General features: G+C 36.8%; 1 protein-coding gene across 4 annotated transcripts in view; it reads left to right on the top strand.

Moving 5' to 3' along the window:
* The window catches only part of LOC111603230 (nuclear factor of activated T-cells 5), a 46,326-nt gene extending 19,203 nt beyond the window's left edge, over positions 1-27,123 (top strand). Inside the window, exons 1-10 of one of the 4 annotated variants that reach the window (XM_030223467.1) lie at positions 4,154-4,627; positions 9,977-10,101; positions 10,185-10,606; positions 14,386-15,054; positions 16,572-16,992; positions 17,069-17,225; positions 17,754-18,001; positions 18,070-18,253; positions 23,889-25,994; positions 26,665-27,123. In XM_030223467.1, the coding sequence (XP_030079327.1) occupies positions 4,366-4,627; positions 9,977-10,101; positions 10,185-10,606; positions 14,386-15,054; positions 16,572-16,992; positions 17,069-17,225; positions 17,754-18,001; positions 18,070-18,253; positions 23,889-25,994; positions 26,665-26,669 (4,599 nt within the window). In that variant the 5' untranslated portion in view covers positions 4,154-4,365 and the 3' untranslated portion in view covers positions 26,670-27,123. Of the gene's footprint in view, positions 1-4,153; positions 4,628-9,976; positions 10,102-10,184; positions 10,607-10,930; positions 11,004-14,385; positions 15,055-16,571; positions 16,993-17,068; positions 17,226-17,753; positions 18,002-18,069; positions 18,254-23,888; positions 25,995-26,664 lie in introns of those variants that run through there. The other 3 variants (XM_030223468.1, XM_030223469.1, XM_030223470.1) reach the window with 3 other exon arrangements.
* The last annotated feature ends 696 nt before the right edge of the window (positions 27,124-27,819 follow it).

Below are 27,819 nucleotides of genomic sequence, written 5' to 3'. Positions count from 1 at the left end.
TAATTCTTCTTCTTTTTCTTCTTCTTGTTTTTCGTCAATTCTCGAGCATTTCTTGCGCGCCCAACGAAGCGACCAATAAACATTCAACACCATAACTGTAGTTGTGTTACTGTTACCAGATCTGCCGTTTTTTTTTTAAATTTTCTTTCTCTTTCTTTCTATTTTGTGTTTTACTTTTGTCGTGTTGCTCAGAGGCGTGAAGCGTGCTCACACTGTGAACAGTCAAATTTGAAGCTCTACGCACAGTTTACAAATATGTAAACATGTTTGTATATATAAATGTATATGTAGTTTTGTGTAACGGATATAGGCCATTCGAAAGGATATCGCTTTGCATTTTTAGCTGGTGGAAAATTGCGTGTGTCGAGCGTGCTTATTTTTTTGTTTTTAATTTTTATTGATATCGATATTGGTTATCGGTTAGCATGGGCTAATATTCGTTGACCGAACGTCTTTTTTCTATTTATTTTCGTTTTTTTTTTTTTATTTTTTTTACTTTATTAATTTGTGCTTGCAATCCGAATCCGAATGCGAATCAGTGTGAGCGACGATGCGCGCGCGCGTTCCGCTCACAAATACATTGAAATCAATTAAACCCGTTGTCGTCATCGTAGGCAGCGGCGATTCTCGTCTCAAGCACGAGCGGCGGCCACGCATACACTTGCTGTTGCTGCTGCTATTGTTGCTACTCTCGCACTTGTTTCTCGCTCTCTCACGGCGATCTCTGCGACGCAGCAGCAGCGGCGACGACGACGGCGGCAGCAACGGCATTCGACACCGAGCAATGGGCCAGGCATCATTACGGCTTGTCGTTCTTTAGGATTTTAGTTCATCGATCTCAGCGTAAGTGCTCGCAACACGACGCTCGACGCTCGACGCTGTGACGCTCCCGTCTGCGTTCAAACGGCAAAAGCTTTATTTTTTTCTTGTTATTGTGCGCGCTGCTTGAAATTATTTTCAATTATTATTTATTCAAAATTGTTCGTTTTTTTTTTTGTTTTTTGTTGTTTTACTTTAGTCGATCCGTACGCAGATCGCTGATCGCTGTCGTCGTGGTCGTCGTATGTGCATTTAATTTGATTGTTCCAATTCATATATGTGTGTAGTGTGCGTCTATATTCCCTTTTATCAGCAACAATTTAAAGTGCGACAACGCACGACGGCTCTCCGTTATCGTTTGCCGTCATGAGCTGATCGCTGTGTTCCGATCGGCAGCACCGATTTATCGCTATATATCGCCGAAAAATATCTAACGATTTCGTCCAACTATAAAAGAACAAAAACAAAAACAAAACAAAAAAACAGTACACTTTGTGCACAAATAAACTGCAAATGCAATGGGCTTGCAGCCGGAAAATCTTATGAGGAAAAACGCAGTTACTCTCTCTCACGCAGCTGAGGAAAAGCCGAAACAAAACAAAATGTAACGAAACGATACAAAACGGAATGTTAACGAATCCGAACGATCGGTACTGCGGTTAAGCAGCTTTATCTTATCGCCGCCAACGCCACTAGACCGTCTCGAAGGCAGCCCCAGTCGTAGAACCTCGTACAACACACATCGTTTACCCGCTGACCGCAAGCACAAAACGAAAAGAAAAAGAAAAAATAGAAAAAATTTAAATTCGCGTTCGGTGTTTCTCTTCAAAGTTTTCGAATTCCATCTAACATTTATCTGTTTTGTTCCCAAAGTTGAAAAATCATTCGCAGAATTTCTTCTACCTTTCTGTAAAAAATTGTGTGTTTTTGTTGTTTTCGCTTATGTCTCAATATTAAAGTACAACCTTAAAATATAATTGTCTCTAGTCAAGCTTACGAATTGTAGACTTTTAGCGTAGCTTCGTCGTGCGCCTATTCAATTTTTATAATTTTCGAGCTATCAATAGAGTTTTTCAAATAATCGAAACAAAAATAGGGCATACAATATTTATGTTCATATAATATTTGTTACACTTACCTAGAAGCAGAACTATGTTATTCTTTTTTTGCAACATTAATAGAATATTAAAATCTTTTTTAAATATCATAATGATTTAAGAATTTTCAATTTTCTTTAAACATAATTCTAATATTTATATCGAATTTAATACAATTCTGAATAGTTCGTAACTTTTGCATTTAATTAAAAATTCTTAAATTTATTTTAGCTAGGCCTAAGTCCAATGTAAAATTAATACAAAATTTTTGTTGATCTCGAAAACTATTAATTGATAACCGGTCTGTTTCTGGGTCTGGGTATCGCTGTTCGCATAGCTTGAGAATCAGCAGGAAGAGGTATTTTGTTTATTTAGTTTGGTCAATCTGAAGATTATATCTAAAAAGTGACTTCATCACTTTCAGTGACTGGAAGATAACGTCTTTTTTTTAGCTTTGCATTCAGAACTGAGAAGAATTTTATCACTAGTCTAAAAACGGTTTATCTGCCCAATTGTAAATATCTAAAAGTAGGTCAAAAATACGAAAATAAAATATTTGAGTCGATCTCTAAAATCGATCAATAGTGAATCAAAAGATTGATCACTTTCATGCCATACGAAATAATATGCCCTTTTTAACTTCGTTAACAGGGTATAAAATAAGGCTTAAGCCTTCGCCAGGCCAAGTTTCTTTTTCCTGGTTTCTACAGGGACAACAAAGAAAATTAGCTTCGCAGTTGAAAATATATGGAAATAATTGTGATGGAAAAGTAAAAGGGCTATCGAAACCAGTTACAGATACTCACTTCATTATAGGCATAACTGTAAAACAAGGAAGAACTCCAAAAGCTCAAGGTAGCTACTTCGTCGAAACTTGTTTTAGCAAGCTCAGCTTATTAAGCCACATAAAAAGATCATGCAATTTAATACAATATGATTGTCATGTTCATTAGGGATCGTTTTAATGTATCTACAACAAAGATATGGTACAAACTGAGAGATTATATTATATATAGACGAAAGTGTATACCATTATGACTACTTTCCTATTAATTTATTTTTTTGTATATATTTCTTGAATTTATAACCGACATCTTCTGAGTATATATAGGGGCAAATCATTTTTGGGTGACCAGTTGCTTTTGCTTTAACTTATTGCTGGAAGCAGTAAAACAATTTTGAGCTGCATTCTTCTATGCGATTCTCAGTCTACTTCAGTTATATTAACTTATAGCTGGAAACAGTAAAGACATATTTAACAGTGTTCACATATATATATGTTAGATTTGCAAGTATATAGTTATTTATATAGAAAACAGAAAAGAAATACTTAACAGCGTTCTTCTATGCGATTCTCATACTTGTATATTAGGTTTTCATTCATTGTATTAGCTTTTGTATTTGTTGTAGTTTACTTCAGCTATGGTAACTTATAGCTGAAAATACAAAAGAAATATTCAACAGTGTTCTATGCGATTCTCATACTTGTATTTTAGCTTATTATTCTATTTCTTATTAATGTTATCTAAATGTTTCTGTGGTCACTGACTCAGCTTTGTTGTTCTTTCTGTGTTTTATTTGAAATATTTTCGGCTACTTCATATGGAAGTCTAGGGTATCTCTTTGTGGGACGACGACAACGAAAACATACATATATTTTCGATATATGCATATTTAATGTCCGCACACTCATCTGCGCATGTATAATTTTAACATTCTTTTGTGCTGTTTGCTTCGGTATCGCGGCACATAAAAATAAATGCGAATTTTGAAAACAAAACAAACAAACGAGAAAAACGTTAATTTCTAGCGACGCGCGTTTCGCTAGCGTTTTAAGCGCGTTTTGTTTTTTTCTACTGTAAAAAGACAAAAAAAAAAAAACAACAAAAATAAAACTTATCTGTTTTCATTTAATTCACAGCTAGTAAAAACATACACAAAGAAAAAAGAAAAGTTGTAAAAAAATACAACTGCAATAACAAAACAAACAAATCATGTATTTATTATGAGCATTAACTAAGCAACACAAACAAACCAACAACAAAAATGTACAAATGAAAAAGTCTATTGTAATGCCAAACAAAACCACAAAAATTCTAATTAGTTCAATTCAACAAGCCAAGTGACAAAATATAAAAAAACGTGCCAACTACAATCAACCAAATAATAATTATATGCACACCGATATATATATATATAGAAAGTTAAATATATATTTATATATGTATATATATGTTATATACTAAGAGCAGATCCTCTTAGCGTTCTATGCCTGCCAAAATCGAAAAAAGTACATAAAGAAAAAACAACATTTCAACAAAAGCTGCACTAAATAATTTATATTAAGTTCACATTAAATTAATTAAGTGGAATATATAGCAAAGCCAAGTGTATATAGAAAACTTAAAAGAACAAAACCCACAAGCAGAACAACAAAAACGGCAACAAAATGCGCTTCACTTACAATCAGTATAAATATTATGAGTCCGGCTATCGTATTCCATCCAAAATGCACAATCTAAGCCATCATCACGGAGGCAATGGCAATGGCAGTGTTGGCAAAATCAACAGCAACAATAGCAATGGCAATAGCCACGGCAGCAGCAGCCACCACTACAGCCATCACAATCATCACAGCAACAACAGCAGCAACAACAGCAATAATAATACAAACACAAATCCATATCAGCATCATTACAAAAGCAACTTTGGTAAGCTTTCAACAACAGCTACAAATGGGCATAGAAAAATATATAATAAAATTAAAAAATAAATAATAAAAAAAATAAAATAAAAAAAAATAATAAGAAAATAAAATTTTAGAAATAAAAAATAAATAAAAAATAATAATAGTATAAAAGTCAATAAAAAATAAAGAAATAATAATAAAAAAGATAAATAAATAATCAAATAAAATAGAATGCAAAAATAAATATATTTCATACCGAGTTGAAAATATTTCTAAAATATATTGTAAAATTACATGTTATAAAATTGACCTAGACTTATTTTGAATCCGATAAATGTCGACTATACTTTTCGGAAGGACTTCGAATCTCAAGTGGAAAGGCAATTAAATCTAACCCAGAAGACTCCAAAGATTATTGCCCCTAGCATTTGAGATCCTATAACATTAGCACAACTGTTTTATTTCTTAAAGGAGATGAACCAAAAGAGAGGCAAAAGTTTGAGGGAAAGAGGCCGAGAGCAGGTCTATATGAAATATTCTATAACTATAACTATCTTTTTGAAACAAGAGAAGATAAAGCAGAACTGTGTTGAGACTTATATTCAGTACAGGCAAAGTTTAGTCTTAACCAAATAATTGCCTAACTTTCATTGAAATTTGTCAGTATGTGTAATTGTTATAAGGAACATTGCTATAAACAAAGGAATCTGAAACATTATTATTATGGTTGGCTGATTGATTAACAGTCACAGTCTTTACCTTAAACTCTAGGCCTGGAAAGTGAATGAATTTAGCAATATTTCTTCTGTGCCTCTCTCGCCAAATAAGATTTGAAATAAGCTGAAAAAAAAAATAAATACAATAATTCTTATAAAAATAAAATATGCCACAAAAAATATGAATGTCGATCTGAAAATGCCAAACAAAATATTTTCAACTAGTAATGCTGTTGCAATATGAAAAGAATTCTATTTTAAGTTTAATAATAATTTAAAAAATATATTAAAATTCTTGAATTCAGCTGAAAAGTCGTCGAAAATCCTTTCAAATAAATTCAAATTTTTTTTATATCCCAATTTGACTGTGCCCGAGAGATCAGCAAAGATCGGTTGCAGTCTATAAATAAGTGATAAGCCTCGAGTACTGAGCAACTCTCTTTGAAGCGTCGATGTGCGTCAATCGAATCTCTAAGTCGCAATCACATTCCAACCTCAAAGCGAAAAGCTGGCAACTTGTCGATAAATATGTATTTATTTTGCTATTTGAGTGGCCCAAGAGTTGCTTATGCGAAAATGTATTATTCAATTACACGTCAATACGAGTCAGGTTCGAATTACATTTTCATTTTCATCTAGAAACATGCATACATGTATGCATGTATATACATTATAGATACACATATATGTATCATATATATTTAATTTGTCAGTTAACAAATTTGTCTAGCGATAAGATTAAGGCCAAAATCATTAATATAATTGCAATTGGCTGAAACAAATCTACGCTACGATTTGATTTTGTTTAAAGTGTTTTTAACACAATTTACCAATTTATTTTTCATATCAAAAAAGATTTTATCAAAAATGATAAGCTGATTAGATCGAAAATAGATAATTTCCAATATATATATCATATAGTTATGTTTTTACAGATGGTAAAACGCTTAAGATATATTCCTATACTACATTTATATTTATTGATTCATATTATGGCACTAGAAATTCAAAGCTAAGATCACCTGCTCTATGACCTAATACACAGCGTTGCCAATTGAATTAAGCAGCTTTTTGTATGCCAATTCAAGACGACAAAATTACATAAAAGCGATCTAAGAAAAAAAAAGTAAATCTTATCTCTTTGGGTTGCAGATAAAAAAAACAACGCCTCGGGAGTGTGAAAAGGCGCGCTTTCTTGTGAGTGTGGGTGGGTTATTCTATGGGCATCGGGCACGGATTGGCTTGTCTTATCGCAGGCGCTTAGATAAAATGCCGCGTCAGTGGCAGGTAACCAGGTAACAGAACTCTGGCACAGGTACCCAGACATATATATATATATATATGTATGTGTGTGTGCACATTAAGTGGAATCATAAAACCCATGATGTCAGCCAACATGTGTGCGTGTGTCTTTGAAGATTTCAGTTCAAAGGTTACTTTTTGCATGAACTTGACTTTGCACGCATAAATGAAGAATAGCAAAAGATCAAAACAAGAAAATAAGAAGCAAATTACTCAGCTTACATAAACCAAATGGAATTATTGATATACTGTTTTTTGTTGTTGTCCAATATTTGGCCAATACAAAAGTCTTCTAATTTAATTTTCATAAACTGATTTATGTCGTATCAAAATGTGAAAATTTAGTCATGATCTAGTGCCATGGGGCAACGGCACACACAATTGCCTTGCTTATCGATGCGAAATATCTTTATAGACTCAAGACTGAACAGCTTGGTAACAGGCACTGAAATCGTTTTAATTTTACTATTTTATTTCTCCAGTTATACGTGCTTTGCTACAATTGCATATCAAATGTATCTGTTCGTGAAGAGAACCGCAAAATAAGGACATCGTTGTCCAAATAATTGATTAGTTTGTGACACGAATCTGAAAACAAGTATTTGTAATTAGTGCTTTTAACTGGGCTTCCCATTTGCTTCAGGCAGGCCTAGGTTATTTGACTTACGTTCTTATTGATGCATAGAATTTTAAGAAGTTATGTTGCTGAAATATAAATAAATAAAATATAAATAGTGATGGGAAGAAGAATGCGCTTTCTCTTTATCTTGATCAAGCTGTCCTCTCTCTCTCTCTATCTCTCTCCCTCTTTCTCTTTATCTTTCCGTCTTTCTCTCTCTCTCGCTGATTATCTCCTCTCCAATCCCTCTCCCTACTCTCTCTTACTCTCTCTCTCTCTCTCTCTCTCTCTCTCTCTCTCTCTCCCTCTCTCTCTCTCTCTCTCTCCCTCTCTCTCTCTCTCTCTCTCTTTCACTCTCTCACTTTCCCTCTCTCACTCTTTCTCTTTCTCTCTCTCTCTCTTTCTCTCTCTCTCTCTCTCTCGCTCTCTCTCTCTCTCTCTTGCTCTCACAGCCAGTTTTCCTCTCACTCTGTACCTCACACATTTTCTTTCTCTTACCCACTCTCAGCTTCCGCCTAAATCTCTTTGGTTTTCTAACCTTTCCCTCTTTATGTGTCTGCCTCTCTCTGTTACATATTCTTGTCCATGCACACTTTCCCTCCCTCTCATTTTCTCTATCTCTCTCTCTCTCTCTCTCTCTCTCTCTCTCTCTCTCTCTCTCTCTCTCTCTCTATTACTTTCTCTGTGTATCTCTCTCTCTCTCTGTCTTCACTCGCGCTCTCTGTTTTCTCAGCCTCCATCTTGCTGCATTTCCCTTTGCTGTTCGAGCCTCTTCCTCTTTTTTTTTTTGTGGAATTTCGTGCCCTTACAGATTGCAATTGTTAATTTATATAAATATATATATATATATATACACACACACATATATATATATATATATATATATATATATATATATATATATATATATATATATATATGTCTTGACTTAAGCATTCCTTTATAATTAATAAACAATGTACTCTAAATATAATTCGAAATAAATGCCGAAGCAAAAGGCAAAAATGCAGTAATCAAATGTAAACAGCTTGCAATGAAATATAGAAACAATTACAAAAAAAATTGTGTATATATTTATATATATATATATACATTCATTTGCAAATCGGAGAGCTCAGCATTAATGCAGATTCGAGCGGGTTGCTTGGACGGCGTCTTCGTCTGTGCGTTATCAGTTTGTGGCTGCAGTTTGCCTGTTTATTGTTGCTATTAAGTGCAACTGCAACTGCAACAGGCACAGCCAGAGCCACTGGGCAATGATAATTCACAACTTCACAAATTGTGCATCAATTGAGCGCCCAAAGTACAACAATAAAGCTCAACTTGATGTGCAATTGGATGAACAATGACAGCTGTGGACTGACGTTATACGTATATAATATACACATATATATATATATTATAGTCCTAGTCATAGTCATGGACTGCAAGCATAAAGATATATATGACAGATGCTGGGCTCGTATGCATTTTGCGTACAATCGAGTTCAATGCCCTCTGTCTCTAGCTGCATCCACGTTGCATTATCAGCTGTTTGAGCGTTGAAAGTCGAACCATTTTTGCATTGTGCTCGAATGGGGCACTTGATTCGGTGTCTCTGCTTATAAACTACATACATATGTAACAAAATTCACCAATATATATATATTTATATATACACGTGTGTATACAGATCTATATCTATATCTTTTCGTGATCAGGCAGCGAAGCGAACGCAATTTGCTAAACGCACTTTGTTGCAATTTTTGATTTCTTTTCATTTTGTCTGGCTTATCATTCCATTCTGGTTTAAACAGGTTTTATCTTGATATTTTGACATATATTTACTTGTTCCATCTACGCGGCATCAAAAATATTTACAATTCGTGTAACAATCTGTAGATTGCTATCTTCAACAAATGTGTTTGTGTATTGGGTTCCCTTATATATACGTATATATTTAAATATTACGTCTTAGTGAGCGTTACGTTTTAGACTTTATTTTATGAATAAAAAGGAAACTCAATAAAAGGTTTTTTAGTCCTAAACGTGGCAAAGTTTGCTTCGCGCTGACGAACCTTTGACCTCTACTTGGTATGGGCAACATGAATCAACTTCTATGTCCATGAGCTCGATCGCTAGCAGCACAAAATACGAATAACCGTTGAATTAAGATCATTATGATCTGAATGTCTATATATCCAATTCAATCAAGGACATTCTATAGATAGTTCAAAGACATATTTTTACTTACAATCCCAGACTAACTTAAAGATTTCTATCGTCTTTTCCTTTATGTTCTCTTCTCATCTATTCGCTTCTCTTTTCTTATCTGTTCTACTCTTCTCGGCTCTTTTCCTCTTTTCTCCTCTCCTCTCTTCTTTCTTCGGTCTTCTCTTCTCTTCGCTTCTCTTCTCTTTTCTTCTCTGTTCTTTTCTCTCTTCTCTCATCTATTTTTATCTCGTCTTCTCTTGTCTTCTCTGCTCTTTTCTTTTCTTCTCTTATTATGCCTTTCCTTCTCTTCTCTTCTTCTTCTTCCCTTCTCTCTTCTCATATCTATTCCTCTTACCTCGTCTCGCCTCTTCTCTTCTCTCCTTTGCTTTTCTCGTCTCCTCTCTTCTTTTCTCCCCTCTTCTCTGTCCGAAGACCATTTCTGACTTTACAATATTATTTATTAATTACAATAGTGTTAAGTGTGGTCTGAAGTGAATAGCTATGATTGACATTTGGTGTTTTCTCTTGTTAACCTTTCCAGGCATGCGTATGACCATGTCCACAAACTCAACGATGAGTCCTCGCATACATCGCAAAGGCTTTCGCATACCATCGAAAAGACAGCCGGGCAAGGGACTGCCGGGCAAATTGCACACCATAGCCAGGGTAAGCATATCATATATAAATAAATATATATATATATTATATTTATATACCTTAATCTTAATTAAAACCTTGTATTTTCGCAGACGGGACCGGGAAAGCTTGTGCCGGGGAAACGAATACCACAGCGACCGCATCCGCCGCCCTGCGACAATTCCAATGACAGTGGCTTGGGATTCGACCAGCACATGGAGCTGCGCAATGGTACGGCAGCAGTTGCTGTCGACGCCAGGAGCAACAACGCCAGCAGCAGCAGCAGCAGCAGCTGCAGCAGCAGCAGCAGCAACAGCAGCAGTAGCAGCAGCGGCATCTCCGGCAGCGGGCAGCACTCAAATCTGATAGTAAATAGTGTAACTGCAGGTGCGGCAAGCAGCAACTCGTTGCAGCAGCATCATCATCAGCAACAACAGCCGCAGCAGCAACAACAGCAGCAGCAACAGCATCAGCATCAACAACAGCAACAGCATTCACCGCAGCAGCATTTAATACGAGCGATACCTGTTTCAAGGTGAGTCCATCTACCCTTTCGTTCACTCAGCTGTTCGGTTCTTACACACTCACCTGCACCTATTCGCACACACACACACACACATGCAGCTAGATATTGAGCTGAACTTATCGCAAATTGAGACGCGCTCAGTTACCGAGCTACCAGACGCCCAGCCAGCTTTATTGTTTAATTTCGCCAAAGCCCATTCGATTGTTGTACTATAAATAAAAGCGAGAATCGGTTCAGTTCCGAAGTTGAAAATGCATTGGATTATGGTTACCATAATCGATCGTTGGCCAGTAGTAACGCCCTTCAGTAGTCAGCCGCACTTGGTTTCGATAGGAAGTGTTTCTTTCCAAAGTGGCCCCAACGTAACTCCTCTCTTGCTCAAATTTTTTGGCAACATGAGGACGCTGTAAGTGCCGGGCATCGCGCTACCTATTACACTCTATCTAAAACATCTAGAATGCATTCATTCGCATTTAGCGTGCTTGCAGCCAAGTGACGAGCGCGACCAGTTCACACAGCATTTCGATAATTGCTTTCATGTCGCGCGCCTCGGAAAATCTTGCATTACAACTTTCATCGTTCGGCACATTTGCTCAATTGATATTTCTTTTAATCAATTTCACACATTTTTCTCGCTCAACACATTTCTTATTATAAATTTATACATTTTTATTTGATTATATTATAAAAAAAGGTGTTTACAGTGGCCACTCGCTAGTCAGAACGCAATTTCTTATTCGCTTAAAGTCATTTTATGCAATTTCTTTTTTATGCTTGATATTTTACACATATATATATTAATATATGTATGTGTATGTGCATATGTACATGTATTTTCAAAGTTTTCTTTTTTTTTCATACATTCGTAAATTATAAAAAGTAAAATCAAATCAATAAACTGAAGCAAATTGAGTTATTTTTTTATTTTAATAATTCAAAATTTTAAAATGTTTAAATATATAAAAATATTATTGATTTATAAAAAAAAAGTAATTTTGTTCAAAATATACAAAGTTTAAATACATTTATTAAGCCATATATTGAGTTTAAAAATTGTTATATTGAAAGACTTACATCAAGTTTCAAAGAAACATTTTGATTTCATCGAAAGATTGATGAACATTTATATATATATTTATGGCTGAAGTAATTTATGAGATCTTTCAATTGAAAAGAAAATTAATAATAAAAAGCTTAAGAATTTTGGTATTATGGACAGGTTTTGCGCGATGAATTTTTGTTATTTATTGGCATTGTAGGTCAGGGTGAATGTGTTTAGAGGCAAGTGTTGCTCTTTGGGGTGTGTGTGCGTGTGTGTTTGAATTTAGTTGCCATTATAATACTTATGACCCATTACATTTACATGCCTGTAATCGAACTGTAATCGCACTTGTATCTTATCAATTCGTTCTATCAACTGCAGTTGAATTCTGAGCTTGCCGGCCACTTGAAGGCCTCCTCCTTATCGCCCTTGTCTTTATGTCACTCTATAGAATAAGACTGTGAAACGTGCTGTTTTGATTTATATGATCGTCTCTGAAATTGTTAGTTAATCGTTTAATGGACTCGAACTGGGAGCTGCCAACTCGTTTTCGCCCAGCCTCAAAAACTGACATAAATTGGCAACAGCGATCGCCATCTATCTTGAAAATCCAAAATATTATTTCAAGGTGAAAATCAACTGTCTCAAAGAAGAGCTTTTCAAGTATAGTTTTGTATATCAATACATAGAATGGAAGTTCTATTCAATCTATGGTGATTTCATCGCGAATTGAGTTCGATTTGTTGCGATTATTTCAACCTCAATGAGATAACACTAGCGTCTTCTCCATTCTGATTTCTCTACTATATATAATTTGAATTTATTACGCATACGCCATGTCGTGCTGTCTACAAATCGATCTAGAATTGAATGACTGAAGGCTCAAAACTAAATTTATTTTAATATATATTTATATTTATAAGGTTATGACATCTTCCGTACATTGGGCAGACACTTGGGCCTTCATTCTGATTTCTCTCTGTATATAAATATATAATTTGCATTTATTACGCATACGCCATGTTGTGATGCCTAACAAGTCTACTGATAATAGCTGTACATAGATTTAACTTAGATTAGTATATCAAAGAAGCTTTCAATTATGCTCGTTCACGCAATGAAAAGAGTCTATGCGCTTTCTCGCTCTAGCTGTGGACTTTCAACGTAAATCAGACGGAAGAAAGCAGTATTTTCCATGGTTTCTAGAGCTAGTATTTCTTGAATATTTAATTTATCGTCTCTATACTCTAGACCTTTTCTATACATATAATTTCTATAGCCAACACATCGACAAATATGCTCTTCTTAATACATTCATTCAATGTGTGAATCGTGAACGAGTATTTTCTAGCCAGGCTTAGCCGACTGCAAGGTTCTGGCTTGCTTCGAATTGCTAATTGCTGCTGATTGGGATTTTGCACGTTGTCAAATATCAAGTTATGTTATGAAATGTGTAGTGCCATAACAGCACTTGTTTATTTCATATGCATATATATATGTGAATGTATATAGCTTCCACTATATCACCTCGAATGTCAGCACATTGGTTTAAATTCTATGCAACTGCTTCTATTGTAATGCAGTAGCCACAACCCTTATCACAGCTACAACTTTGCTTTATTTGTTCTCTGGTATTTTTTAGTATTAATCGTTAGTATTTTTTCAAATTCATTCAGATTAGGGAATCGAAATGAGTTTAGCAAGTCCGATCTTATGAACTAGATTCAGTCATTTTATGCAGTTTGTTTCAACTTTGTATTTTGTAACTAAAAAAAGAATTAGTTGAACTTTTAGTTAATTTTTTTACTCTGCAGCTCGTGTTATAAGTTTACCGCTCAGTAGTTCCAGTAAATTGTTGACGATTCGTGCTACGTGCTTAACTATGTTGCTTGCAGTTTGGAACTAGTTCACTTTGTTTATATTTTTTTAAGTTTTTTTTATGAAAAGTAAAATAAAATTAAGTTTTTTCATCCTCATAAACAGTTGCGTTCATAAAAATAGTAGTGCTGCAGTACACAAAATATAAACCAAATGAAAAGAGACTTCTTCGGATGATAAAAAGATGTTGAGAATAAAAAGTAATGAAGAGAATTAAGAAAAAATCGCGTTGCTTTTGGGCGGAATTCATTTGTTTAGAAAGTTGCATTGATCAGTCGATCATGGATATAGTAGAGCTGGATGTAAGGAGTGGACAAAAGTAAATAAAAATAATGTAGTAAAAAGAAATATATATATATATCCACAGAAAGTGTAATTAATTGTGCTATATTTTAGTGATTGGAAATTATTTGTGATTTTAGTGAGTAGAATAAATATGTATTTATTTACTTTTACTCAACAATTTCAACTCGATCCAATGAACTTGAATTGCTGTTGCTGGATGTGTCTGTTTGTATTGGCATTCGTAAACTATCTAAAATTCGCTTTGAATTCTTGAGCTCTTTTAGTTATTTGATTGTCGTGGCATAAAAGTGTGAGAGTTCGAATTACACGATTCGATTCCAAATATTTATATGTATTTTATTAAACACAACTGAAGACATTATTCTGATCATTATTATTATTGTTTTGTATTGTATTTTGATACAATTAACGTCAAAACTTGTCAACAATATAGAATCGAAATGTATACAGATCAGAGTATCGATAAAATTGTTAATAACATAAACAGTTGAAACAGCATATATTCAATATAATTGTATATATATGTATATATATATATGCATATGTATGTACCTACATATAGATCGCGTCATGCCAAGAAAATGCTTAACTATCTGGATGAAATCGAAGCGGACTCTTCGCCGACATATGTGGACGATCTGGTAACGCCGCCTAGCAACGACGAGGACACGGGCTTCGGCACCGACAGCAATCAGGCAACAGCGACAGCAGCAGCAGCAACAACAACAACATCGGCATCGACGCTCAGCTCAGAGCTGTTTGGTGGCATCTTTAGCACAACGCTGCGCCACAAGACCGCCGATGTGGTGCTCACTGTACAACAGCCAAAACCGCAGCAGGTGCATCAGCAGCATTACCAGCAGCAGCAGCAGCCGCAGCAGCAACAGCAGCATCAGCAACAACAACAGCAACTGCCACAGCAGCAACACTTTCAGTATCCAGGATTACATTTACAGCTCCAGCAGCAGCAGCAACAGCAGCAGCAGGAGAGCAGCAGCGGCACGGAAAATAGCAGTGGTGCCAGTAGTGGGCGTGGTGGGAAGCACCTGAAGCGCCGCAAGCTCGAATGCAATCAGGTGGAGCTGGACAACGATGATGCATGCAGCGAAGATGAGTTTATACGCAAAATTGCCACAGTTGTGGCCGACAGTAGCCCGAGCCATGAGCCCAACTCAGCACGGGAAACGTTGAGCTACGGCGGCAGCAAGGGCAGGAGCAACAGTGAGCCAAAGTAAGCGGGCGAATTCTCTTCTTTTCTTTTGTTGTTTTTCTGTTGACTTCAAAAACATCTACAACAACAACAACTAAATATAAATAAACAAACAAAAATTCTAGAAAAATGTCTAAACTGGCGCCAAATTTGTGACTTGTCCAAAATGAATACAGCTCTGTGTCTCTCTTCCTCAAAAAACAAGTTTAAAATTTAACGAAATTCTCCTTAAGCAAATTTATTTCACATATCTTCTTATTGTGCGTTTCATAAGGTGAGAAATTGGAACGAAAATCTCAGTTAAATTATCTGAATTAAAAATTTAAAATATATTAAATTGTTTGGAATCCAAATTCAAATCATTACTCGATCAATAAAAAAACTGACAAAAAATTCATTAAAAATTATTATTGATATTATGTAAAAAAAAATGTATTCACATAATTTTGAAATCTTTAAATTAAGCTTAAACAAAAATATTTAAAAATATTTAAAAATTTATTTTTGAAAAGTAAAACAAATTAATTTTTAAGTGTAGCTATTATTATGAAACGCACTGTGATCTAAATGAATGAAATAATTTTGTTAAAATTTTAACTAAAAATTATTATAATAATTATATAATTATTATAATAATTAATTGAAAAAAATGCGAGAAAATGTTTAGAAAGCTCAAAACTTTGGCGATTTAAATTAGAGTAAAATAATTTAATTGCAATAAATTTGTTTAATAATTTATTTGAATATCCATCTTACTCTTTAGCTATCCCCCTCTCTCTCTCTCTGTCTCTTGCGCTCTGTCTGTCGCTGTTCTGAGCTCTGTGTGTAAACAAAATGAAACGTTAACAAATAAGCAAAGCAAGTTAAAAAGCATAAAACTCAAATCAAAATAAATGTTTAAACAAAACCAACAAAAAAACAAAGAAAACAATAACTGCAAAGCGCGGCATTTTCCAGCAATTTATTTTTCATTGTTTTTATGTTCAAATACAAAAGGGAAAAGTTAAAAAACATTTTGCGTTCAGCCTACAAATTGAACATTTACAAATATTGTTCATATTATGTACATATGTCTTATTGTTATGCGTACGATACTCTCGCTCCCTCTAACTGTGTGTGTATGTGTGTGTGTGTGTGTATGTGTATTATATAGCCATATATCATTTCGCATCATGTTAATTCATCCTGGATCAGCACACGCAGCACTAAATTCTTCATCGTAAATCATTAATACGCATATGCCAAACACACGCATGCTCCTGCATAGAATTCCATGCCATAAACACCTACATAAAGATGGATATATACAGATATATATATAGAAGAACTTTCGGAATTTGGTTATAGCTTTGCAGTCGTAAGCAGGCTGCATCCATAGACCACATTTTGCACCTTTGATTTGAGCTTTATACGATGTTTTTTTTTTTTTTTGTAATGCCAGCCCAGCCTCTCATCATTGCACATAGAGATCTCTTGAACTTTGACCTGTAGCGCTAACTTTGGCCGTTTTATTTATCGTGTCTCTTGCACTTTCGCAGATTTATTGGAACACGCGCCGTGACCCGCGTCGCCAACAAACGACAGCCCACAACGCCATTGAACAGCATCGCCAGCTCGAACGACAGTCATGTCCAGCTGGAGATTGTTTCGCAGCCGGAGCAACAGCATCGCGCCCGCTACCAGACCGAGGGCAGCCGCGGCGCCGTCAAGGATCGCAGCGGCAACGGCTTTCCCATTGTCCGGCTAACGGGCTACGATAAGGCGGCCGTGCTGCAGGTCTTCATTGGCACGGACATTGGACGCGTCGCGCCGCACATGTTCTATCAGGCGTGCAAGGTGGCTGGCAAGAATTCGACGCAGTGCAACGAGAAGAAGGTCGATGGCACCATGGTCATTGAGATTGACTTCAAGCCCGAAACGGACATGACCATTACCTGCGATTGCGTTGGCATCCTAAAGGTAAGCCATTCAAAATGCAGCCTATCTATGGGCTAGCTCAAACTGAAACCTGAAACTCTTCCGCCTCTGTTTGCAGGAACGCAATGTCGATGTAGAGCATCGCTTCCCCGAGCACCTGGCACAGAAGAATAAGAAAAAGTCAACACGCTGTCGCATGGTCTTTCGCACGCAGCTAACACGCGACGATGGCAGCACAGAAACGCTGCAAGTCTGCTCCAATCCCATCATATGCAGTATGTATACATGAATCATATCAAAGCTATAGCTTATATGCCTGCTGTAGACTATAATGCTAAACACTGCGATCGGTCAGCTCATTCTGTCTATAGATAAATAAGAAACTCAAATTTCCCCTGCAGAAGGTCTAAATACTTGAAATCGGACTAGAAAAATTAATATCATATGGTTTGTGTAAACAAGACGAACCAAGCCTAAGGAATGGACATAGATCTGTACATAGTTTATATATATTTATATATTTATATATATCTTATTAAATCGGAAACTTATCCGACTTTTCTCATTGTCCAGCCTAACTGTTTGCTGGATAATCAACTGAAAAGCTTCAATCGAAATTCCATCAACTCAAATATAGTTTGTATTCATTAAAAATGATCTATAACAAATATATTTGCGATGAACAGTAGTAGCCATGAAAGTAATTGTAGACAGTAAACATTTCTCGATTGCAGTTTCAATCAAACAAATTGGAAATCAATTTAATGCCATTTTTTGTTTGTTTTTTTTTTTTTGTTTAATAGCTCAACCTCCGGGTGTGCCCGAGATCTGTAAGAAGTCGCTTAACTCTTGCCCCGTCGTCGGTGGTCTGGAGCTATTCATAATTGGCAAGAACTTTCTGAAGGACACACACGTCGTGTTCCAGGAGACCTACGACAGTGTCAATGCCGATGATCCGTCAACTGAAATAGTGGGACGCCAGCAGCTAATCGCTGGCACGCCAGCGCTATGGGAGCAAAGTGTGCTGCCCGACAAAGAGTATTTGCATCAGGTAGAGTACATATAAACTTTATATATATATATATAAAATTGAAGTATCTAAATATATGTCATTTGTAGACGCATTTGATTTGCACAGTGCCGCCATATCAGCATCAGAATTTAGTAAAGCCGGTCAACGTTCAGGTGTCAATTATTTCGAGCGGCAAGAAGAGCGAGCCACACACCTTCACCTATACGCCCAAGGGCAGCTATACAACTTTAGCGGCGGCCAGCACGTTAAGTAGCACAATGCATAGCCAAGGTATTTATTTGTTGACTATTTCTATATAAATCAGCAGACCCCTGCAGGCATCATGAACCATAAACAAATTAAGCGCGATTCAAACACACACACGCACACCAATATAAACAGATACACTCACACACACACACACACACACACACGCACACACAGACATACACACATACAAACGACAATTGAAAAACTAATCCGTCGTCAGGCAGTCGTCGCAGGCAGGCCAGATAAATGCACTAACGTTAGTCTATCAAATGAATAAGAAATACATAGATACATCCATGCATACATACATGCATACATACATATGTACATACACTCTACACCATCATCCAAACTTATGTATGTATGTATCGCAATCAACTCGTTTAACTCGAAAATAAAATATAAATAAAAAACGAAAAACCAAACCAAAAAAAAAACACCAAAAGAAAGAAAAAAAAACATAAATGAATAAATAAAATCTGCAAACTTAGTTAGTTTAGCTAATTAGATATTTAGTAGAGACATTTATAAAATCATAAATCGATAATTTTAAATTACAATTTGAATCACTCTAACAACATTCAAAGATCTCATGCGTTATTCTGTGGGCAAGTTTTCCTTTTTTTTATGATAAAAATAAATAATATAAAAAAATGTTATACAAATGCAAACACAGACACAATTAGACATAGAATGATGATTTCTTATTTAAATCAAATTAATGAGAATAAAAAACAACTGCTAAAAGCCGAGAACAGCAAGAAATTTCTAAACTAGTTTTTGTTGACTTAAAAAAAAAATATGTATATTTTTTAGAGTTTAAAGAACTTTGTTTTTTGACTAAATTATTGTACTTAAAACCAAAAATATGAATATTTTCTAGCAGAGCCATACGAGGTCTGCTCAAAAAGTTTCCCGAATTAAACAATTTTATGAATGAATATTCATTCTTTGTGCACTTTAAAGTAATCCCCATTAGTTATATAGCTATGCCAAAATGTCACTTTTGTGATCTGGTTCAGCTGCTCCTTCGTTGCAGAGGGAAAATCACAAAGGCTCAGGTCTGGGGAAGCATTAGTGTGTTGTCCTTGGGTTGGGTGGGAAATAAAATGAATGTTCACGTAAATTACAGTTTGCGATACTTTTTGAACAGCCCTCGTATATAAATTCAATTAAATAACATTACCAATAATTCAATCATTTTTACGGTTTTTTCACTCATTGTCAAATCATCGCTGCATGAAACAATTAATTATTAAATAAAATAAAGTTAACTTAACAAGTAATTTTAATATTTCATTGAATTCCATTGCTAATATATATATATTAGATATTTATATATATAGATATTTATATATATATATATATATATATATATATATATATATATATATATATATATATATATATATATTATATTTGATATAAAAGAAATATGATTCACTCAAAGCATTTGCATTTCGAAGATCATAAAATTTGTCGCTTGCCTCGCCGTCGGGACACTAAATGTTGACAACGGGACAGGATAACGCATGAATAGTATAACAAAATATGATCAGATAATAATTAATATAATATGTATAAGTAGGGAAAAGCTGCGCAAAACGAAACCGATATAAATAAAACCAGAGATTTAATATACAATTAAGGTAAATAATATAAAATTGTTAGGATACGACTCGTAATATAATAGCCGTTCAAATGCAATTATTTAATTTATGATAATCAAGCAATCAATCGATCAATCAATCAATCCAGCATAAACTATAACGAAAACAAAGAAAAAAGAAAACGAACTCTGCGACGCTGAAGAAATATTTCTAGGAAGCTTTCGAAATGGAGAGTTTACAATTGCGCGAATTCGGCTTTACACCGTTACACTTCGCTCTCGCTCTCTCTCTCTCTCTATCTCTTTCACTCTCTGCTTCATTTTCTCTCTATCTCTCTCTGTCTGTCACTCTGTCTTTTGTATGCAATCTATCTGTCTATCTTACTCCCATTCAATTTCCTTACTGCATCAACTGAACGAAGCCAAAAAGGAAACTGATCGAAACAACTCTGCGGTGCGAATGTTGAGCATGTTGTGTTGAGCATGGCATTTAGATACCCTGTAAATGCCTTATACTTCAACTTGAAGTTTGCAACTGGCAGTTAGTTTATGTTGGAGACATTTTGGGGAGAGTTTTTATACTACTCAGCAATATGTGTGTGTGTGTGTGTGTGTGTGTGAGAGAGAGAGAGAGATTGATTGTGTGAGTGTGTGTGTGGGAAGCAGAGTTTTTTTGATCACGTTTCTGCCGCACGAGTCCAGCGCCTGCAGCTAACGAAGAATCAACCGATAACCGATAAACGATAACCGATACCCGATTACAAGCAAATTAAACAGCAGCAACAGGCGATGCAGATGAAGAGAAACAGAAGAATAAACAGAAGAAGAAGAAAATGAAAATGATGAGGATTAAAAATATAAAAATGATATAAAGAAGGCAGCCGTTCGTTCAATTTCTTGTTCAGGGAAATCCGGCAGAAACTTTATCGCAACACTAATTACAACAATCCAACCAAAAATAATAAGAAAAAAAATATATAAAAAAAAATAAAAAAAAATATACATATATATATTTTTACTTTATTCTTCCTCCCCTTCCCCTTTCTTAGCAATTTAGGTGCTCAATAATACTATATAGTCAAATATGTAACCATTTTGAGTGCTATAAAATGCAAAAAAAAAACAAAAAATCAAAAAATACAAATAAAACAATTTCTAGTCAAGAAAATTTCCCAATTACAAAAATCAAGATCCAAGCCAAATATTATCAAATTTAAATTTAAATCAGCCAGCAAAAAGGCAACGCAATGCGATTAGCAAAACGAACACACACAAAGACAGCTGATTTGGAACGCAATGAAAGCAAATAAATATATATATATATATATACAATATATATATATATATACTGAATACAATTCTAAATATTATAGACAACGATATATACATGCATACATACATATATGTGCATATATATATACACCTACATATATATACATATATCGTCACGAATATCGTCAGGGGTCGATCACCCTTCTATTACAACAACAAGAAACACGCATGTATATATATATATATATGTATATATACACAAACACCCAGACATCAAATGGCCAAATGGAAAACTGCACGGGAGCAGCTCGGGAAGGAGTCTCCAACGGGAACTACAGCCAACCCCAGCCAGCGACTGACACAGCGACAGCACGAGAGCCACAACAGCATGGATCCAGCATCACGTCTTATGCACCACTTATTTAGGGTACTGGTGATAAAAAAAAAAATACAAAAAAAAAAGACCAACAAAATACTGAAAAAAAAAATATTGAGAAATTCAACCATTGATCTCGTTTGACACCATTTATATATATATATGTCTACCATTATAATTAACTTTAAACCTAGCTTTATACATACACACACACACACATACCCACACACACACACCTACATACATTTTTTTTTAAATTCACAAATAACTGAAATAACACGTGCATCAAACATTGATATAGGTATATAACCATATATATATATATATATACCATTTACATAGATATATATATATCATTAAATTTGTGAAAGTCTCTTTCATTAATGCCAGCATCTTGGGTTTTAGTAATATATACTCGTATCGATCATGCCACATTGATCATATGCTTTTAATTGTCATCGATTTATCGATAAGTCGATACAAATATGCATTCCATGCTTCGCATAGCCCAAATCCCATTGACAAAGCGATCAATCATTTGTAAACGGTAATGGACCCAAATTTTTTTCTTATTATCGATTTATCGATTCTTTAGCAGGCTGTTTCGTCATCAAATATGTAAGCCCCACTCATCGCTGCATTCAACTCATGCACAAAACTCTTGCTGTTGCTATCAAGTATTTGGCACAACGCTAGGCAATCGATAGAATAATCGAACTATCGATAATTCGCTTCCTGCTGTTCAGCTGCACAATTTAGACTCGAAAAGCATCCAGAATATTGTTTAACGCTCTTTACGAGGTAGTGATGGGACTCACCTAGAACGAGTGGAATATTAAGCATTGCTCGCACTTCAGAGCCTCAGCATTACGCCTAGAGAAATATCAACTACGACTAAACTACGTTTAAACAGCTGGTGGTGGTGCAGTTGAACTAGTTTCTAATTCAATCAAGTACAATAGTTTCCTTAGACAATGTGAACGGTGTGGTTAATGTTTAACACTTACAACTCTAAGTTAAGGGTATTCCTCCTTCTCATTTTATATATATATATTTTTTTTTTCATTTTTTATTTACTTGCCTAGCCAGGCTATCATTCAGCATTGAGCATTCATACTTCCATACTAACCAGAACCAGCTATTTACACAACATAGCAAATATACTACATACACATATAAATTACACACCCGAAATAATATATATTTATACAGATATATATATATATATATATATTTAATAATGATAATAATATTAAGAATAAGATCTAACTAGAACTTATTAGCATAACTATTTCATAAGAACATTTTTTCAACTAGCCCTAAGTTGTTGCCCTGGAAATTGCTTTAATCGCGAAAGATAGACAGAGAGAGCGAGAGAGTGAGAGCGAGCGAGAGGAGGGACAGAGAGAGAGCGAGGGAGTGAGAGTTTGTGCTGTGTAAAAGAAAGTTGGTTGTTTGTTAAAGGCATCTGGTTCAACGCATCGTGTGTGCTGTACTCGCATTGTACTTGGCACATTTGTGAGTGTGAATCGCGAGTGAATCATATATATATATATATATATATATAAGATCGGTTGGGCATATTGTAGCTTTGTGTGTGTTTTTGGGGCGTGCTTGAGAATATCTGATATAAAGATTTTGAATGAGTTTGACTAAAGCAATTTCCAATACGTATACATATATATATATAACATATAACATATATATATATTTATATATATATATATATATATATAGCTTGTATTATCTAGGCACTAATTGCCATAAGACTTAACCAACCACATAGATATTCAAGGCCTAGACACCACATGACCCCCTTTTATATTAAACAACAGATTTTCATTTTAATATACATATAAATCTAGCAATCCAGCAACCTAGCTAACTATCCGTCTATCTTTCTATATGTCTATATAGCCAAACTTAGTGGTAGTTAAAATCGAGAGCATTTCTTAATTTTAGTCTTAGTTCTAAGCTCTTTCTTAGTCACGTAAGCCATAGATCGTAGTTATAAGTATTTGCTCTCTAATTTTAACTACAGTTGGCTGTCTCTCTCTTCTCTCTCTCTCTCTCACACACACACACCCTTTCTCTTTCTCTCTCTCTCTGTCTCTCCGTCTCTATCTCCAGCCAAACCCTAGCTGTAAGCGCTTCACTCAGCCCCGCCCTCTTTTGACCTATGTGATAAATTTATATATATATTTATGCATTTTCTTCAATTTTATATTTGTTTATAAATCTTTATTTTATGATTTTTTATTGATACGTTTTTTGTTTTTGTTTGACTCGACCAACCCCTGACAACCCCTCACACCCCCCTCTACGCACCCGTTACCAACCGAAACAGCCGCGCGATTGCCACAGCCTGTGTACTAAATATGTGTCTCTTGTACTTGTAGATGTTGGCAGTTTCATGGACACGAGCAACGCGTCGGCCGGCAGCAACGCCGCCGCCGCCGCCGCCGCCACCTGGGGCACCAGTGGCAGTAGCAATGCAGTGGCAGCCGTTGTTGCCGCTGGTGCCAGCGGCGTCGTGGAGACAAAGCATGAACTGGACCTGGGCATGATGCCACCACCGATCACGACACAGATACCAATGGGATTGCGACGATCTTCGCTGTCGGGCGCCACGCCCATGATAACGGATCAGCAGCTGGTGCATCTGAGCGCCGATGCGGCGCTCAAGAGCGAGCTGCTCGACGAAAGCAGCTCGCTGAGCCCACGCACAGCGGACGCGCTCCACTCGCCGGAGGCGCTCAATCCGTGCAGCCCCAATGCGCTGCAGTATCATGCGCACTATGCGCGCGAGGGCAGCCTGGACACGATCATGTACGATCAGTCCAATAGTATGCCCGGCTTTCCGGTGCCCGCCGCAGCCACTGTTGACCTTGATCCAGCCGCGGTGGCCGTGGCCGTTGGGCTGGCCGTCAAGCACGAGATTATCCAGCATGTGGTGCAGCAGCAGCAGCAGCAGCAGCAACAGCAACACCAGTCGCCGCAACAGCAGCAGCAGCAAAATCAGCAGCAACAGCAACAGCTAGAGCAGCAGCTGGAGCAGCAGCTAGAGCAACAGCTGGAGCAGCAGCAGCAGCAACAGTCGGCGGCGGCGGCGGCCAACGTGCACAAGTTCATTGATGATCTGACCAAATCCACGTCTGTGGTCAATAGCAACGGCACCAGTGAGCCGGCGCTCTTCACCAGTTCGGCGGACATCGACCACGCCCTCACGGACATACTGCAGCAGAAAGTGGGCGTGCTAACGCACACACACCAGCACACGCACACACACCAGCACTCCAATGGACCGGCGACAGCTGCGCCGAGTGTGCTGAAGCGCAGCCTCTCCATCAGCAGCAGCAATTCGAATTCGAGTTCGCTGTCGGGCAGCGAATCATCGCCGAATAGCTCGCCGCTAACGCAGGACATTATACTGAATTCGGAGCCGGCGGCAGCGCTGGGCGCCGGGCTGCCACTGCAGCAGTTGGCAACGGTGCCCGGCGCCGCTGCGGCTGCTGTGGCCAACGCCAGCGGTGCTCTGTCCACCGACATCATTATGAATCCGGCTGTATCGCCATCGACCATACTCTGTTCGGCAAACGGCGCTGCCACAGCGGTGGTGGCCAACATCTTAGCGCCCCACCAGGTGACCATGGCCAATTCGATACTGAACAATATTGCGATGCAGGCGGAGCCGACGCGTCAGGACGCCGCTGTCGCTGCCTTGGCCCTGAGCAACATTATGATGAGTCCACCGAATGCGGCCGCCGGTGTTAGTGTCGATGTGGGCGATACGCTGCCGCCAACGCCAGCCGTCATGCAGCCAGAGGTGGCTGCCACGGCCACCTCGACGGCGGTCAGCAATATGATCATCAAGGCTGCAGCCGATTTTATAACCACACAGGAACAGGAACAGCATCACTATCATCAGCAGCAGCACGCGCATGCCCACTCGCATACGCATTCCCATCCGCATCCACATTCGCATCCGCATCCACACACGCATCCCCACCCCCATCCCCATCCGCATCCCCATCCCCATCCGCATCCCCATCCCCATCCGCATCCACAGCAACAGCAGCAGTCAGCTAGTGCTGCTGCCAGTGGCGGTGATCCGCTTGTCAATCTGCTGTTAAACCACACGACGCCGGAAACCGTCGTCGTTGAGGCAGCAGCTGTGGCTGCTGCCGCCGCAGCCGGCTATCCAACGCTGTCCGGTGTCCATCTGCCGGTCGTGCCGCCCACACCACAAGAATCTCTCATTGTTGCGCTGGCCACTGAGAATGCACTGCAAAAGTCTGTGGCCACCGCGGCCATTACCACCAACGGAGCGGTGATGACCCAGCAGGCAACGACGCCCAGCAGCACCGGCAGCATTCTGCCAGCGGCCGTTGGCGCTGTCGCTGCAGCCGCCGCCGTCGCCGTGCAACCGCCCATACCGCAGGAGCTGACATCAATGTCCGATCAGGACCTAATCAGTTACATTAATCCGAGCACCTTCGATCAGCGTGAGTATCCCAATGAACCAGAATTAACACGGAATTAGAATTGTAATCGCAGTCTTATATTATACATATATACGAATACACCGGAGTGATCTGAAAGAGCTATCATCTCTTCAATCACAATTAAGTTCAAGTTCCATCAGGCAATTCAGGGCAGGTATATATGAGTGGAGGCGATCAAGGCAGCTCCATTCTTACGTCCGTCAGCCACTAAGGCTAGAGACCTGAAGTAACTCACCCACAAAAGCTGAACGTTTCAAGTTTACTGTATAAACTGCTGTGATTTGGAATATTTCAGATTGCTGAGTTTGACTTTTGTATACCTCCACCAAATTTGGAAAAATATAGACCAAATACCTGAGACTAGAGACTAGAGACTAGAGACTAGAGACTGGAGATTAGAGACTAGAGACTAGAGATTAGAGACTAGAGATTAGAGAATAGAGACTAGAGACTAGAGACTAGAGACTAGAGACTAGAGACTAGAGACTGGAGATTAGAGACTAGAGAAGAAATTACATCTATCACAAAAATTATTCAAGAATTAATTTCTCATAGAAGTGCAGGGTTCGCGGTATCCTCTAGTCGGGCATTTCCGACTAGAGCATTTTTAATGCATCTGATTATCGTTAATAATAATATTAATTGATTTCTTTTCTTTCTTCTTTTGCAGTTTAAACGGCAACAGATCAACAAATTAAACTATTGGGTTATTTTTAAACAAATAAGGGGAAACCACACAGGCCTAATCCTAAGCGTAAAAATAGAAAGAATTAAAACACACACACACACACACACACACAATTACACTGTTTAATGTGGACCAAATGTTGTCAAATTGGTTTCTTTGTTGCTTGACTGTTAGCAAAACTGATTGCCAGCAATGAGAATGGGCGTTTAAAATCGCCTCAAACACACACACACACACACACACGCACACACATTTGTATCGTTGTAAGCACACTTGTTAAGCTGTAGACCCTATAGATATACTTCTATTTTTTTTGTTCTCGTTAAATCTAAATTGATTTTTTTTCAACAAAAGTCAAATTATCTCAAAAATGATAACGACTGCCATATAAATACATGATTACAAAAGAATAAAAAACAAAAACAAAAACAAGCAATCGCTCTCAACTAAATAATAATGCATAGACAACGCACAAGAAAAAAACAGAAGAAAAGCAAAGAAAATTTTCAAAAATATATAAATTGAGAGAAATGAACAATTAACTACAGTTTTCAATTAATCAATTGATTTTGCAATTTTTTTGTAATTTGCGTATTATTATTTTGTTGCGTTGATGTCCCGAAACTTTCTGAAAGTTTGAAGTCTGATTTGATATACGAACTATTATTTTTTTGTTTTTGCAAATATTGAACTATATATATATATATATATATATGTTTATTTATAAAAATATATGTATATACATATGCTTAATATGTATTTCTATTATTGTATACTCTTTTTTTTTGTTGTTTTGTTTTGTTAAGGGGTTTGCAAAATCGAAACGTAAATTACATGTAAAAATATTTATAGCCTACGAATATGAATATGCGAAAATTCCAAAAGACTTTTTTATTTAAAACAATGCAGCAAACGAGGAGCAGAACATTTTATTTTCATACTGTTCGATGTTTTAAATATTTCAATTATATCGAAATGACGAGGTAACAGCACACAAATAATTAATGTTTTTTTTTTCTAATTTTAAAATGTTATTTTTATTGATTTTTAGTAGTTCTTAAATGTAATCGTAGTTCAAAGGCCACCAGTCAGAGTTATCTAAAATATATATATATACATATGCATACATATTTAATG

Source organism: Drosophila hydei, unplaced genomic scaffold (genome assembly GCF_003285905.1).
Source record: "Drosophila hydei strain 15085-1641.00,03,60 unplaced genomic scaffold, DhydRS2 tig00000211-arrow-pilon, whole genome shotgun sequence".
Lineage (NCBI taxonomy): Eukaryota > Metazoa > Arthropoda > Insecta > Diptera > Drosophilidae > Drosophila > Drosophila hydei.
The sequence above is the reverse complement of the archived record's forward strand: the minus strand, read 5'-3'. Positions and strand labels throughout refer to the sequence as shown.